Source organism: Chaetodon trifascialis, chromosome 22 (genome assembly GCF_039877785.1).
Source record: "Chaetodon trifascialis isolate fChaTrf1 chromosome 22, fChaTrf1.hap1, whole genome shotgun sequence".
Taxonomy (NCBI): Eukaryota; Metazoa; Chordata; class Actinopteri; order Chaetodontiformes; family Chaetodontidae; genus Chaetodon; species Chaetodon trifascialis.
In genome coordinates, this window is record NC_092077.1 from 10,681,666 (window position 1) to 10,697,636 (window position 15,971).

General features: G+C 46.0%; 1 protein-coding gene across 1 annotated transcript; it reads right to left on the bottom strand.

Annotated features, from left to right (window-relative positions):
* Window positions 1-530: 530 nt before the first annotated feature.
* Window positions 531-15,816, bottom strand: yaf2 (YY1 associated factor 2). The gene is made up of 4 exons (XM_070992468.1): window positions 15,689-15,816; window positions 15,115-15,240; window positions 4,116-4,271; window positions 531-3,708 (listed from the first exon to the last, which is right to left on the bottom strand). The coding sequence occupies exons 1-4, from the start codon at window positions 15,712-15,714 to the stop codon at window positions 3,456-3,458; spliced, it is 561 nt and encodes a 186-aa protein (XP_070848569.1). The 5' UTR covers window positions 15,715-15,816; the 3' UTR covers window positions 531-3,455.
* Between the last annotated feature and the right edge of the window lie 155 nt (window positions 15,817-15,971).

Consider the following 15,971-nt stretch of genomic DNA (forward strand, 5'->3'; position numbering starts at 1 on the left):
GCACTGTTAAGTGTTTTTTGTTTGTTTATTTATTTATTTATTTTTTGTACGCTAATGCTTGACAGTGTGGCTCAGAAATCTGTGGCTTGTTCTAGCACTGTTCTTAAAAACTATGTGAGTGAAAGACAAACTATTTCCCATGGCCATTTTTTTAGCCAACCGTTTACCAGCAATTTCTACATTTGACAAACTTACTTGCATACAGCTGAAACACCAAAGGTTTGGGAATGTACCGCGATACAGATTATATACTTGTCATCATTTTATATTGTTGTCATGAAAACGTTTGATACTTCGTCTCTGAGGTTTGCAAATCTGCGTCCCTCGGCTTTTTATTTTGAAGGCGCGCTCAAACTTCCGGTGCTTGTCGCGATTCTATCTCTGCTTGATGCACATCATGCAAGAGACGCTGGAGGTCGGGACCCTCAATGGGGGAAGGGTGGGAGCGATAAGTTGATTCCTCCCTTTCCCTCCCCCCACAGGCTCCGTCTGCAGCAATTTTCAATTGACTTCACTTCTGAAAAGACCCATTCATGGCTTTAAGTCATCTTTATTGAGGTGGCTGAACTAAACAACAGACCTGAATGTCAACTGCATTTTCATTTAGTGTGGGAAAATAAAGTTATTATCTGATCTGGGGGTTAATTCGTGTAAAATCCATGTGTAACTATTGTATAATACCACTATACAATGATGTCATGAAGTATTTTGACGCCACTGTTGAATGGATGTGCACAAATTGATGATTACTGTGATGAAGATGAGCAGCAGTTATTCAGTTAAACCTCAGATGGAGCTAAAAACAGCAAAAACACAAAACTGTAAGCATGCACGTGCCTGGATGAAAGCAGGAAGTGACAAAAAAAGTAAAACTGTGTACAAGGAGAGACACTTCTTTGTTTGAATTTTCTTATTTTCTTATTCAGACATGTAATAAACAAGTTCACACATTTCGAAACAATTGAGCATGGCAAAGCAAAACAAAACCAAAAAATATCAACAAGTGACAACTAACATATTCTTAAGAGTCTTTCCATTTTTGCCACAACCGAATAACAGCTCCCACCAGTCCACGCACCTAGTCCCAGCTAGTGTGGCGAACCAATGAGAACGCGCCTCTGACACATGAAACGATGCTAACAAACTAAGAGACGTAGCCTGTCCCACAATATACCGAGACCATAATATTATCATGCCATGACAGTTCTCAGGATCTGTGCTAAAAATGTGAAAGTAAAAATCTCGACAGTAACACTGGTATGATGGATAATACAACCACATCAAAACATTGTAGTACAATATTTTAGAAATATCCATTTTATCTGTGTAGTATTCTACAGGTTTTATAAGTTATTGTGTAGTTAAGTTGATCTATAGTTGTTCTGCTGGGAGTTTAGTAGATTCTAAAGCTCCCCCACTTTGCTACATCAAAATGGAGGAATTTAAACAGAAGTCCATCACGCCGCACGCCGTCACCTATACAGCTGATAAGCGTGCATGTCCAGGAGTCAAAGCTCTCGTGTCCTGCTGTAGAAGCGTTGTGCTGTGTCCAGACTGGGTCCACAGAACAGGATGAGCGCTGTCTGAGCACGTGCAGCCCCTGTCTGTCCAGCAGGGATTCAAAGGAGAATGCCGGTGTCCGTTCCAACTACCTTCCACAGTTTAGTTAGACAATCCCTAAGTCGTTGTGCAATCAGCTTCTTTCCGTGTCTCTGAAACAAACCTTACAGTCACACACCTGGCTTGAAATTAGCTCTGTTGAGAAAATAAAAGCACGCGACATCCAAGCAGAAATGTCATGAAATGGGAAGTCTTTGCAGAAGTGTTAGTGCATTTGCGAAGATATACGTCACTGTGTGGGAGTCACGTGACTGACAGTATTCATGGTGTAACGATATCTTGAAGGTGTCGGTGATTGGTAACACAGCTTGTCGACATCATGTATTTACAATGCTGCACAGGAAGTGATTTCATGCTCACTGTAATCAATAACAGAACTTGTATGAAGCTGCATTAAGCGATATTTCTGATAGCAAAGAGGGTACAGCAACTCAACTCAAAGAAACAAAGCCCTGAGAGACAGATTCTAGCTGTTATGGCTAATATGTTAGCAACTTATTGCCCACTTGCATATCCGGCAGACAAACACCAACACGAGCATCCCTCTGGCCTTCTGACCAATATTACCCCAGTATTTACCCATTTAGCTTGGTAGCTAAGCTAGCAAGTAGCTGCCATGACTTCCTTTAGCAGCTACAAGCTGTCTTCCATCTCCTGAGGTCTAATAACAGCTTGTCTGAACTGGTTTGCTGGACATGGTTGATGTATGTCAGAAAGCAATGAGCTAAAAGCTGCATGTAGCTTAAGAGTCGCTAATTCAGAACAGATGTGATGTGATGATTCTAGGTTTATATATAACAAATATCACTGAATGCAGGCTTGCAGTTGTTTGTGTATTGCAGAAAATAAATGGCTGCAAAGGTAGAAAAACAATACTGATTTCATCTCCACCCTGGGTGACTGTGTGCAAACAAACTGGGAATGATGCAAAAGAGGGGCAGCGTTGATTATTGGCATAAACTGAAAACAGACAAACAAAAAACACACACCGGTATTATCCTTTCAAATCAAACACTACACCTTTCTGCACCATTTAAAAGAAGGTTTTTAAAAAAACCTTGCCCGGCACTCTCAAACGGACACAACACAGATTACCTGAACTTAACAACCTGCTCCAAACATTACGCAAAAACACCGAAAGGTACAGCAGTACAGCTGCTATGCTGCGTCAAAAAAGTCACTCTACAGCAGAGGCAGTCCAGAAGTAAAAGCTTGGAGAATCAAGGTCAGAGCAAAGGTTCGCTGTGAGGTTGGAGGGTCAGTGTCGGGACACTGAGGGTGTGTTATAGATGGTTCAGGTTTCTAACAGGTTAGGTAAAGATTCCACATGGGGGAAGAAGAGGTCACTCTGCCGGCCGCTGATGATGAAGGGTGGGGCTGCACAGTTCATCCAACAGAAGTATGAAGAAACAGAAACACTGACAGGCAGCTGAGGGAAACCGTGCAGGACCTCAAAGCTCGTCCAAATGTTCACGCAGACATGTCTCAGGTCAGTCCTGGACAAGCTCTTGGTCAGAATAAAACTGTCTCAGTATATATTCGAGTAGCGAGCTTCGGACAGCTTGTGGGATCCTTTCGACGACAGCATGTGTCGATCCCGAAAAACGTCAAAGATGGAGCAAAAGGTGTTTCGTATTGCTTTCTAAATGCAGGATTCCAGTGCTGATGCTGGCGAATGGGTCATGATTCCTGTTGAAATATCCAAAAAGAAAGAAGGCAAAAAAAGAGAACAGATTTAGTCATTATTGTGCAGCTGCAAAGTCAAGGCAGGACGCTCCTGTGGACTTGCAGATGAGATGTGGGTGCAGGCCGGGGGGAGGTTTCCAGGGGGCGACTCAGTGGGACTCCCCGTTGACCGAGCTCCCCTCTCCTCGGGGCGAGGAGGAGCGGGAAAGCCCCTTCTCTGTGTTTTCTGAGCTGGAGCCGTTCTGGCTGTGGTGGTCGGCCGTGGAGGCGGCGCTGGACGACGTCGCCGAGGTGGACGAGGGCTTGGCCTTCTCCTTAAAGTCTGTTATGATGACCGTCAGGTCCCCGACCGTCACCTCCAGGTGCTGGGCGCTGCTCCGGTCGATGTTTTTTAATCTGGGCCTGCCGAGTGAGTGGAAATAGTTGAGAAAAAAAACAAGAGAAAAGCGTTTTAGGAGTATTGTTTAAAGTCCTGCACGAGGTTCCGCATTCATCAGCCCTTTCACTTTCACATTAAGAAGCGCAAAACACCATCAACTCGATTTACCCGAGAGTGAAAAACACCTTGATCTTTTTGCTGCAGTGTCACTGAAAACTCCAAAGGGCGTCTTCCAGACACTGCTTTGAAATTTATTTCTGGTGTTTCCCACCCTCTTCACTTCCATCTTTTGAAGTTTTTTTTATGAAATACGACAACACATCAGCCCTAAAGTCAGGCGGCAACATAAACACCATCTATAGTGTTTATTCATGCATCCCTGTAACGTCTGATTCCTGTTGATCCCTCCACCCCATGTCAGCTTGTTTACCTCATCTTCTTGTGACTGTTCTTCTTGAGTGCCGGCTCCCTGTCGCTCTTCTCTCTCTCCACACGCTCCTTCTTTTCCTTTTTGGGCTGCGAGGGCAACACGAACTGCTGCGTTACCTGCTGCTGCGAGACGAGCTGGGAGACGGGACGAGGCTTCCTGATCCGGCGAGAAGAAGCGGCGGACGGGGGGGAAGGTGGAAAGGAAAGAGACATAAAGAGGGAGAGAGAGAGAGAGAGAGAGAGAAGGAGAGCGGCAGATTAATGAGAGGGAAAATCACGGTGAACACATGGCTTCGTGCGAGCGTACCACCATAATCAAGAGCCAATAATCACTGCCAGTGCTGGTTAGGATGGTGCCGCTGAAGTCTTAGCACTGACAGCAAGTGGCAACGCACGCTGAGCGCATTCAGAATAAAACCCCGGATTCAGCCATCTGTGAGATATGTAGTGTACCTGCACGGGCTCGTTCCAGCGCACGGGCGGATAAATATTGACGAGATGAGATCTGTTTCAGCGAACACAATGACGTGATAAGAATTCTAAGAGTGCAGAATCCACTAAAATCAGAATACAGAACAGGTACGCGTGCATGTACGTCTTTTGTGCTCTCACGCTTTTATTAAACCAGAGGCTAGACTAGAAAAGCAACCTCAGGTGCAGTCGGTCACATTTGTATTAAACGTCACACAAGATGTGCGGAGGGTGGAAACAGTCAGAAAAGGTGTCACCTGCCTCTCAGGGGTATGATCCCTATTATCCCTGATTATGTAAAAAAAACACAGTGTGGCTTGTTTTTGCTGCCTTGGCTTGTTTCAGGCTTCAGCCATCCTGGCTTGTTACTGGAGACAGAGAAAACCGTGCTCGCTGATAAGTGAGGATGATACACCTTCACACTCAGGCTCCACAAAATGCTAACAGGCAAATCCAATATCAAATATAACTGGAACATGGTTACCGAATGTTCCTCCTCACAGTCACATTTTCAGCCTCCACGAGTGTCTGCTGTCTCAAAAATGATACATTATGCAATTGCTCTGGCAACAGTTTGCATGCACGAAGGCTGCGATCAGATTTCTGTGCTGGAGTGTGTGCGCGCGTGTGTGTGTGCGTGTCTTTTGAGGCTGGCAAGAGCCCTAGCCGAGAGGCGAGTGTGTTGAAAAGGCCATCTGTTGAGGGTGCCTACACATCTAGTGCCTGCTTTTTGCATGCATGCGCGCACGCAAACACGTTCACGCGCAGACACGGTTATACGTGTGTGAATGCACCGGTGCACATTGCAGCATGCAGATACTGCAGAGAGCCAGAGGGGTGTGTACAAATCAAAACTGGGTGCACATGAAAACGCATGCACGCTTTAGAAAGCAATGCGGTCAGCGGACGACGCACGCGCCGAGGCACATTTAGGTACGTGTGCAGTACACGCACGCACACACACACACATACGAAGCACGAGGGCATGATGAGAACAGCAGAAGAGCACAGTGTGCTTTCTGAGCCCTGTTCAGCCGTCGTATTCGCAATTAGACCCAAGAAGCAAATTTCAACAGCCAGTGTCACTGTTTTACCAGCTTTTTATCAGCAACAGCTCCACTGTCACATGACATGTGAGCTTTAACCGGCTGCTCATCAAACATACATCCTCGAGTTTAAGCTGAGCATCGTGTCAGTGCTCTTAAACCGCACCTCTGTTGGTAACACCGCAGAGCAGCTTCACTCAAGTGCACTAACCTGTGTATGAACCCTTCAAAAAGTATCGCAATTACAAAACACTGGCCTCCAGGTGCTTCATGAAAAATGTCCTTTTTGCGCCTGCCTAATGTAATTATGAGGACGTAACGCAGTCCAAGTACAGAGTGTACAAATGTGCTGGACTTGATAAAATCCATCCACGAAATTAGTCTGAGCACCTGGCCAAGTGTTGCTGAGCAATGCGCCATGTTTTCGCCAAAACGAGCCTTGGTGGCCTATTTAGCTTAATTGAGTGGCTTCTGCCTCTAAGAGGAAATATACAGCTGCCGGTCTGCCGTCTTGTTCTAAGGGCAAAGCTGTTGTTTAACAGTACTGCAATGACCTAAATTAAGGGCCAGCTTCAAAGAGTCTCTCCCAGAGTCAGTTTTTTTTTTATCACTGCCTTCACAGAACATGCAGTGATGCTAGCGAGGCTACAGTGAAATGCAAATGGGTCTCTTGGCCTACATAACTGTCTGATAGGGAGGAGATGTAGAGATCCTCTAATATGTCTGTCTTGTCAGCACACGCCGCAGAATCGCTGACACCTCTTTCAATAAAAGCAGCGGCCTCTCAGAGTCCTCTGCTCGCAGCTCAAGTCATCTGCTGCACTCCTCGACACCCCTTTTACCCCGACACAATGAAGAAACGTCTGCTTTTCTGCGTTTGCTGGAGCTCGCACACAAAGCGCCGCCTGTCACAACAGAGTCCACCATCCTGCCCTCAGGCCAGGCATGCAAAAATGAAAAACAAGGCGACTGGCTGCCTCATTCATAACCTCCTTTTCTGGGTTTCTTTGATTTCTTCTCAGGATGTCATTACGTGCTTTCCTTCTGTGTGATTTACTATGAAATGAATAGGCTACTGCTGCCCTATTTGTACGTTCTGCTTTAAATGCCATCAAGAAAAACTGTCACCTGAGGCTCATTATGATCTTTTCTATTGAAGACTGAGCAAGTGGGTCCCACTGTAAACATATTATGCACATCCCATCCTCTTCATGTATGACAATGGAGTGGATTTTCACTAATAGAGCCAGTTCAAGAACCTCGAGGTGAAAGAGGAGACGGACAGCCTGATATTACAGCGAGGCTCTAAACAGAGCTGCCTCTGTTAACCCAATCAGAAGGTTATTATCTTAGCACTTAGGCCTTTGCCACTGGCCTCCATCTGGAAGCTGAGTGAGTGTTTGCGTGCGCTTATTGATTCCAGCAGAAATTTCTGTGCCTAATGTAACGGCCTGTTCTTTCTGACATTAATACCGCGTGTTGGAGCTGTTGTTCCAAACAGCATTTGCTCCGCTCACGCCATCTATTATACAGCAGCTAATGGAGTCCCACACTGGGAAATTAGGATGCTACGAGAAGGGCTTCGACACGGCAAATTCTATTTCCTTGAATAAGGGAGGTTTAAGAAAACAATGGGGATTAATCGCAGTCTCTTTATTTGGGGGCTTTTAATTTGCAGGATGTGGTCAGGCAAACACATAGTCCGTCTCAGATGTTATTTGAGAGGCGATGCAGGTGCGTTCGCGGGCGTCAGAACCACTTTTTCGCCCATTTTCTTCCTGTTTTTTTTTTTTTTTTTTGAGCTTGATAAGATCATTCTAACATTTCCAAACCGTGAGTGCAAAACAATCGACCGTCTTCCATCTGGCTTTAGACTGAACGTGCAAAATAAGCGGAATTTTCAGTTTCAAGCTCTCCGGCTCACCGTCTTTTCACAGCTTTTGCTTTTAACGGCAGACTAAAGGCGAGCTTGTCCTGTGCAGCAGACTGGAAGGGCTGGAAGGTACAAATGCTGCCCACTGATCCCTCACACATTTCACTGACAGGGGAACTCTGGCTGACCTCTTTGCAAATATGTCAAACACACACACGCACACATACACACACACACCGTCTATCGCTATCTCCCTCCTCTATCCTTTTGCACTCTCCTCTCCCTCTGATGCACCCGCTGACCTCGCACTCCTCCACCTCTGGCCTGCTCTCGACGCCGCAAAATATCTCCTCTGGTCCTGATTTGGTCACGATCTGAAAGCGAGTGTTTGCTCATGACAAATTCAGTAGGTGGTCAAATTATGACTCAGGATGGTTTGGCCGGGCCGCCGAAGTTTCTGCCACAGCGGACAAACAGGTCATCAGCGCCGCAGCGACAGAGACTCAGCAACTGACACAGATGGCGTGGTAGTGAGCCAGGATTGGTTCAAAGACAAATCATAGCACTTTGTAAAAAGACGGACTTAGAAAAACAGCGACAACAGAGACAATGAGATATCGAGTCGGCTTTATGTGATTAGCTTGAAAATGATGCATCTCCAAAACATCACCTTTTCACAAGCTCATAAAGCAACACTGCAAAATCAGAAATTGATTCTGTGGCCTTTCAATGTTCAAAAAAATCCACTTTTTCCAAATATACCACTCACAATTCTTCACAGCACTACTTTCTACCGAAGTACGCCTACCACCTGATTTATGTCAACGCTAAAAGGAAGAAACCACTCAGGTTTTATGATGTTTTTGGGTGGACAGACTTTAATAAAACTGAAAGCTGGTGCTGTGACAAACACACAACCTCCACTGCAGACGCTACCTGAGCAGGTGAAGCGCTTGTGCAAAGGTCCATACAAATGAGGTGCACTGAAGTGTTTTACTTTGAAAGTCACGGTAGTCTTTAGCTCTTTTATCTTGAAATTCAAAGCGAGAAAAGGCGTTTCTAGTCCTCAGGGTTTCTACAGTAAAATTCAAACACTTTTAAGGCATCTGAATCAAAAAATTTCCAGACTCTCAAAGTCTTTATGATTCCATCTAAATTGAATGCAATTTTGAAAATGAAGTTTAAGGACTTCCTTTATAGCCACATCAACCCATGTGTCATGTCACCTGCATTCTTTCTAATGGCCAGCAGGGGGCGAATCCACTGGTTGCAAGAAGCCCGACTGTATGTAAGCTCATGAGAAAATGACGCTACTTGTCATTTGATTTATGACCTCAGTCAACAGTTTCCTCTTGAGTTTATGGTTTCAATCGCTAGTTTCAAGTTCAAGTTCATTTTTAAATTCACTGCTTGCGACGGCCACAGTGCCAGAATCAAGGCTTCCGACCAGTCATCCACAAACCATTGGGTTGATGTCACGGTGGCCACTATTTATCATACAGTCTATGATTTTACCCGCTGTTCATATTAGGTTTGATTGTATGTTTTGAAAAATCAAGCATTTTCAAGAAGTATACTGAAGCATATTCCCAACCTTGAAAACGGTTAAAATACGTTCCTTTGCACAAACCCCGTGTCCTGACGGGGCACCTCTGGCTTTTTGTCCCTGGTTTTTTGCTCTTTAAAAGCGGTGATGTGCTACATGCAGACGACAGCCGTACAGACTTCTCCAGACGTTTGGCCTGCTCGCTAACATTTGCCGAGCACACTGTGTGATGAGCACACAGGCCACAGGACAGCTGATGGGCTGGAAATAAGCACTGGAGTGTGCTGCTATAAACAAAACTCGTCTCACTGTTCTGTGATGATTGTAAGATCATTGTGAAATAGCTTATTTTATGCCCTGTTGAACACTCTTTCAATCTAGGTGGAGCTGTGTGTGTGTCAGGTTTTCTATCAGCGGGTTGGAGGCTGCTCCTGGGAGCTCCTCCAACCCGATGATTAATGTCTCTCCCTGCCTGTACATGCTACCGCCATGTGTGTGTGTGTGTGTGTGTGTGCGTGTGTGGAAGAGAGAGACAGATGGCTCTCCGCGTCCTGTGGTTTATGACACCTTCTACAGCCCGCCAGCCACACTACACCACGTTCTCCTCTCACACACAGGCCCCCCCCCCTGCACACACACAGAGCAGTATGTCATGCATCAGTGTCACCGCAGTAATTACAGGCTTATCACGTAGCCATAATCTTGAGCCACAGTGACGTGATAACAGCCAGCTTCATTGTCCCCGGCGTACGCTCGGTGTTTGTATGCTGTGTGAGCGCTAAAACCAGTAACCCACACCAGTGAGCTGAGTGTGTGTGACTTAAAGGAGGATGTAATCATTGAGATGAGACAATCGAACCTTGATCGGTGACAAGCAGTGCGGTGCACAGGAATGATACCTGATGATAATTTGCATGAATCTTTTTTTACAGCAGTCGGTTTTTTCATCTAAATAACCACACGCGGTGCATGCTGTCACTGTCTACTTGCAGATCCAGCTCATGAAACCTGTTTATCAGCATTTGTTGGTGCCTGTTGTCAAGATCTCACTTGGCACGATCACTCACCGCTCAAGAACTATTTGAAAACTGACGACGCGCAAAGCGAGAATGTCTGAAAAAGGAGCCTGAATGTGCTTCGTTAAGCCCTCTGCTGTTCTGAGGACGTGCGCCACGCGAGCGTTTAGCACCAAAGGTGTTGCGCAACAACACAAAACAAGCCCCAGCATTTTCTTTATTCGCACGAAACATGAATGAAAACACGCGCCTCTAAGATGAGAACCAAATGTGTTGCTCTCTGCTAGTTGCATGTTTCGCGTCATCAGATTGGGATAATTAACGCCGACATTAATGCAGCAGCCAAGTAGTGCAATTTTTTGCTTTACATTAGCTTTCTCCCACTCACTGCGCCTGCTGAAGAGCCAGATTAGCCTCTGATTGAAAAAGCATTTGTTTGATTCTTAGAAAATCTGAAAAAAGGTGTGTTAAACCTTGCCGAAAAGCTAATAATACGTCTAATTGAGATGTAAGAGTTTTGTTGCCAAAAAGCAAAACTCTGTATTCAAGTCTTGTAAGCACAAATGTGTGCAAAGGCAGTGGAACAATATGGAAGTATGGCTAATTCACACTTTACACTGTGCATTTCAAATGGCTTTTTAGTTCTTCAGGCAGCGTTTTAATGCATGCATATACTGTATTACATATTACTATTCCGTGACAGTTGACAATTTCCACCAATGTGGCTCTTTTCGGAGAACAAACAGATCGGGAAGAGAGATAATGAATCCTTTCCTCTTTGCATGAGAAGCTCTGTGCTGCATTTTGATCCCAAATTTAGAATCCGCCATCCGGTCTGCAGATAAACTTTACGGTGCAACTCTCTGCCGCGGCTCGCAGCTTCTGTTTCACACAATCAGATAGCTCCGGCGCGCTGATCAGTATCTGCTATTTATAATGGATATCTACTGCAACCGATCACTGGCTGGATTCACGCAAAAGCTTCGAAATGGCAACAATTTCATTACCAATATCTGCATCAGACATTTTTCACTGCACTCCGTTTTTTTTTGTGATATCATTTCATTGCACTTATATTCTTTGTACTTGATTATGTCTTCTTTGGGTAAAACCTCCACGATTTGCTGCTTTTCTGCTTCATATCAGCGTAAACTGAATGTCTTTGGAGTTTTGGACTGCTGGTGAGGCAGAACAAGACATTTGAAGGTGTCACCTTGGAATTTTGGGGACATTTTTCACCATTTTCTGCCTATTTTTTTTTTTTTTTTTGACTAAAATATGAGTCAATGAGTCAGATAATAAAAACTGTTAGCTGTAGCTCTGCTTGCAGGTGGTTTAATATATACTTGCCTAAACTGCATTGGATACTCTGGACTACGTCATACTGAAAGCATCCTTTTTTTTAAAAGAGGCTAAACCAGCTGCAATTGAGTCAACTGCACAATTACAGCCCCAGTTTCAGTGTGTGCACTGCACATGAACTGTGAGGGCGAGCTTGTGCGGAGGATGATAAAACAACATCTAAAAAGCCAAACGCTGACAAGTTCCCAGCCAGCACAGAATGGCTCGTGCTTGTTTAGGCGGAGCTGACAAAACCTGCACATCAGTCAATCTGTCACCGAGAGACGCCCTAGGTTAAGTTCAACTCCTGGAGAGAGAGCGAGACGCAGAGAGAGACAGCTAGAGAGCAAACACCAAATCGCTGTGAGACAGGAGCGATAAAGGTGGGGAGAAAGTCAACACAAACAGGAGAGCCACAGGCAGAGAGAGAGCCGATAGGAACATGATCAAGCTCACTGTCCTGACCCGTGGAAATATAATGCTGCTAAACAAGCTCCTGAGCACCGAGCATGCACACAGTGAGTGTTTCCCTGGTGGGGCCTGACTTGTCAGAGCTCAGCTCGGTGAACAGATGCAGGTGGTGTAGGCGAGACACCAGAGAAGGTCACACACACACACACACACACACACACACACACACACACACACACACACACACACACACACAGACACACGCCGCTCTATTACATCCAATAGTATTTGGCTAAGGGCGGTTTGTTTAGATTTGGGTTTAACAGCTGTCTGTCACTGCCACTTCACATGACATTTTCAGCTATGACTCCAGACACGAGTGTCGACTCCAACACATCTCACCTTCCATCATATGGTTCAAACATTAAGACGGCACTCTAATCCAGTGATAAGTCATAATGTGTGCACTGGGAGGCCCCTTCTGTGTCTTGCTCAAGGACGTTCGCTCCGGACGTAGGCATCAAACCTGTGACCTTGCACTTATCAAACAGCCTCCTTTTAAGCACCACACCACTGCACTGTGACTTTCATCTGTCACGCTGGGTTTCAAAGGCTGGGACGGAGCCCAAAGAGCGGCAGGAAGATAAAAATGTCCCTTCTACTTTTTTCCCCACAAAGTCTGAAGGTAATGAGGCTGCATGAGACGTTGTGAACCCAAAGCTCCTCTAAGACAGCTTTAATTAAATACTGTAAGCTATCAGCTCGAGGAACAACATATTCTTCCGATTCAGTCTGCACAGCTGCATCAGTTCTGCAGCCGGAGAGCGCTCTCTCTAAAGACATAGGTGCAGGTCCCGCTTGCTTCAAATGTGACTTCCTAGCTGCTGAGTTCCCGAGCCGCTGACAGAATTAGCGGAACATCAGCCGGTTCCCTCTTTGTCATTCTGTCTCCCTCTTCCATTTCACTCCGCCTCCTCCTCCGATAAGCGAGTCCAATCCTGCTGATGCGTCCCTGTCTTCAGTCAAACTCAACAACGTGCTTTCAATCAGCCGCCGGCTTTGGGTCCCTGCAGTAGATCATCTCCCCACATCAGAGGAGATCTAGGCTCCGCTAAACCTCACCTTCATAAAACATTCATCTTTATCTCTTGACGGCTATCTATGTACCTGCAAACTCTCTAACTCCTAAAATACTTCTCCGCCGTGGCCTAAAACATGCCATCTTTGGAAGCATCCGTCATCTCTAGTGCTGTCTGAAAAGACACAGATCCTGGTTAGAAAAAGTGACATTTTACGCAGTGAGTTGGCATTTTCAAGCCATGACAAGTGATAAGCTAATTTAAAGCACTTCCACACACACTGCCCATCAAACCTGTGACCTTCAGGCTGTGGGACACTTCCTCTAACCACTGGACGCTCCATGCCTGTGTCAAGCATTAATGCATTACTTCGCAGTAATAGCTCAGTCATGCTTGTTTAGTAACCAGCGAGGGAATTTGCCGTGCCCTACATTTATATTCTGCTTGTCGTTTGCCCTTTAGCACCTTTGGCTTGCTTGCTGAGAAATCCACTTGTCTGTTGTGTTCGGTCGTTAACAGCTGCGACCACCTGTGTGGCCATTTTGCTGCAGCATTAGCCCGCGTGTGTGCAGCGTGTACGGCGAGAGCGTTGAAAACACAACATTTCTGCAGCACTGCAGTTGAGAAGACAAGTGGGTTATTAACATTAAATAAGACCTTCTCACGGACGTTTTCTAAATTTGTCATGGAGTGTCAGGGGTGCAGTGAGGAATTCTGGGTTCTTGTGTCCTTGCCAACTCCCCCCCAACAAAAAAAAATGCCCATATGGGGAAGACAAAGGATGTCACAGCTTTTGGTGACGCGAGGAATCAGACAGGTTCTTGGCAAAGCTGCGGGCCACTTGTTTTTATGGAAGCACACACAGAGTCCCTGGAGTGTCCTCTCGACAATCACCGCTCAACTGCAATAAGCTGAACCCAACAACAACAACAACATGTCTGCTGCTACTCAATCTCTGTGTTTGAGTGAGCAACAACCGTGCACTCGAGTGTGCATTAAGAACGCGTGTTTGTGTGCGAATATGCGTGCAGTCGTGTGTAAAATTTGCATGTTGAGTGCATCTGTACGTGTGTGTGTGTTTCTGATGACAGCAGGCTGATTAAGCTGTTGCATAGTAATGAGCTATGGCTGTCTGTCTGGCAGCTGCTCTGACAACCTCTTCTCACAACTAGCCCTCCCACCCACACACACACACACACACACACACACACACACACACACACACACACACACGTGCGCACACAAAAACACACATGCACACAAGTGCATGCAGCAACACGAGAAATCCGACAATTGCGAAAAGGCATCAAAGCTGACAACTGCACTGACGAGTTGTTGTTGTTGTTGTTGCTGTAGTTAAATCATTGGGAAAGTTGTGCTAATGCAGGAGAGGATAATTGGCGATGCATTAAAGAGGGAGAACAACACACACCGTTTCCCATACCGGCAGCCACACTTCCTCTCCTTCACCCTTTGTTGTATCCTGATAATGACTGCCACTCAGGAATAACAGTCATTTCCTGCTCCAAATCACAGATGTCAGGACAAATATCAGCCAGAGCACAGAGGGCGCAGAGTGTGTGTACCTACATGCTGTGTGTTTGAATTTGTATGTTACGTATATGTGTGTGTGTGTGTTAGAAGTCTGTAGCCCCCCCCCCCCCCCCCCCTCACCCGGGTCTGTTACAAATATCTCCAGGGCAACAAGATGGATGTGTGTGCTTAAAGTGCGAGCCACCCCTCTCCCTCATTTCACAGAGGTCAGTGTCAACACCGGGGCAAGAACATGGAGACTAATGCACTGCTCAGAGGAAATGTGAAAAGAGGATTAAGACGTGTCGCGTTTGAGGAAAACACGGATAAAGCGATTGTCAACATTGTTGGACAAAAACATCCAGAATAAATGCAGTTGTCACCAGAAAACTACAGGAAACGAATTAGCTTGCAACATGTTTGTTTCTGTTTCCTGTACGAACTGTGCAAAGAAAGGTAGCAGAGGAGAGAGTTAAATAACTGGGGGGAAAAATACAATTATCTTAATGCATCATCTCATGGTACAAATGCACTAATTGCTTGAAGGAAAAGGGGTGGTAGTGAGATTACACTGCTCCTCATTTTGCTGGGGAGGGCAGCCCCAGAGTCCCCGGGGAGCCCCTCCTTTGGGACCCGCTCATGCAAAAGAAACCAGAGGTAATGTATGTATATCCATCGGCTTACCTTGTTGATGTCCCCTTCCTGACATCACACATCATGCACTTGAAAGCTTCTGCCGTGTTCTTGTACGTGCACACGCTGCAGTCCCAAAACCCCTCGTCGGAGGAGGGCTTCGGTTGACGCTTCGGCCTTTAAAACAATAAATGTGAAAACAAAAAGACAAAAAGAACATTGGAAAAAATAAACAAAAATGGAAGGCAGGAGAGAAGAGCAAAAGGGGGGCGAGAGGAGACAGGAGTGAGTTCAGCTCGCATCCGCGAAGGCTATCGATAGCAAACATCTGGGTAAGCCTATAGGATTTGGGAAATCATCTGCAAGCGCGCTGTGATCCGACACTGTAATTGGCGATGAGGTTTTAACACCCGCGCGCGCGCACACACATACACACGCCAACACGCGCACATACACACATGCAGTGAGAGAGAGAGCGAGAGAGAGAGCGAGAGCGAGCGAGCGAGCGAGAAAGAGAGAGAGAGAGAGACCGTGGAGAAAACCCATTTTTTTCCCCCGTGCGCTTGTCGATGTCCGCTCCCCTCTCCTAGCTTGAATATCTCGGACGCTCTGACTCGGTCGTTACCTTGTGGGACTCCTCTTGTCGCCCATGCCAGACCAGGGTTTATCTGGAGGTGCTGAGACGAGCAGAAGTCGTGTTATTTCCGATAATTTTAGCAAAGAAGCGATGCGCCTGTGCCGCTCGGCTTCCAGCTGTCGTGGAAACTCCGCTTGGGAAATGGCCACGTGACTTGCTGTGGCCAATCGGAGGCTGGGTTACTTCCCGAGGCTGACATTCCTCTTGATGAATCTATGCCGCCTTCATGTACTCACATTAAGCTGGTAATTCTGGACACTATGAATACACA

Excerpts from the sequence above, each read along its gene's own strand:
- yaf2 (XM_070992468.1), bottom strand. The coding sequence starts at position 15,714 with ATGGGCGACAAGAGGAGTCCCACAAG. Across the intron at positions 4,272-15,114 it reads AGGAAGGGGACATCAACAAG|GAAGCCTCGTCCCGTCTCCC; the intron begins GTAAGCCGATGG and ends TCGCCGGATCAG. Across the intron at positions 3,709-4,115 it reads AACAGTCACAAGAAGATGAG|GCCCAGATTAAAAAACATCG; the intron begins GTAAACAAGCTG and ends CTCACTCGGCAG.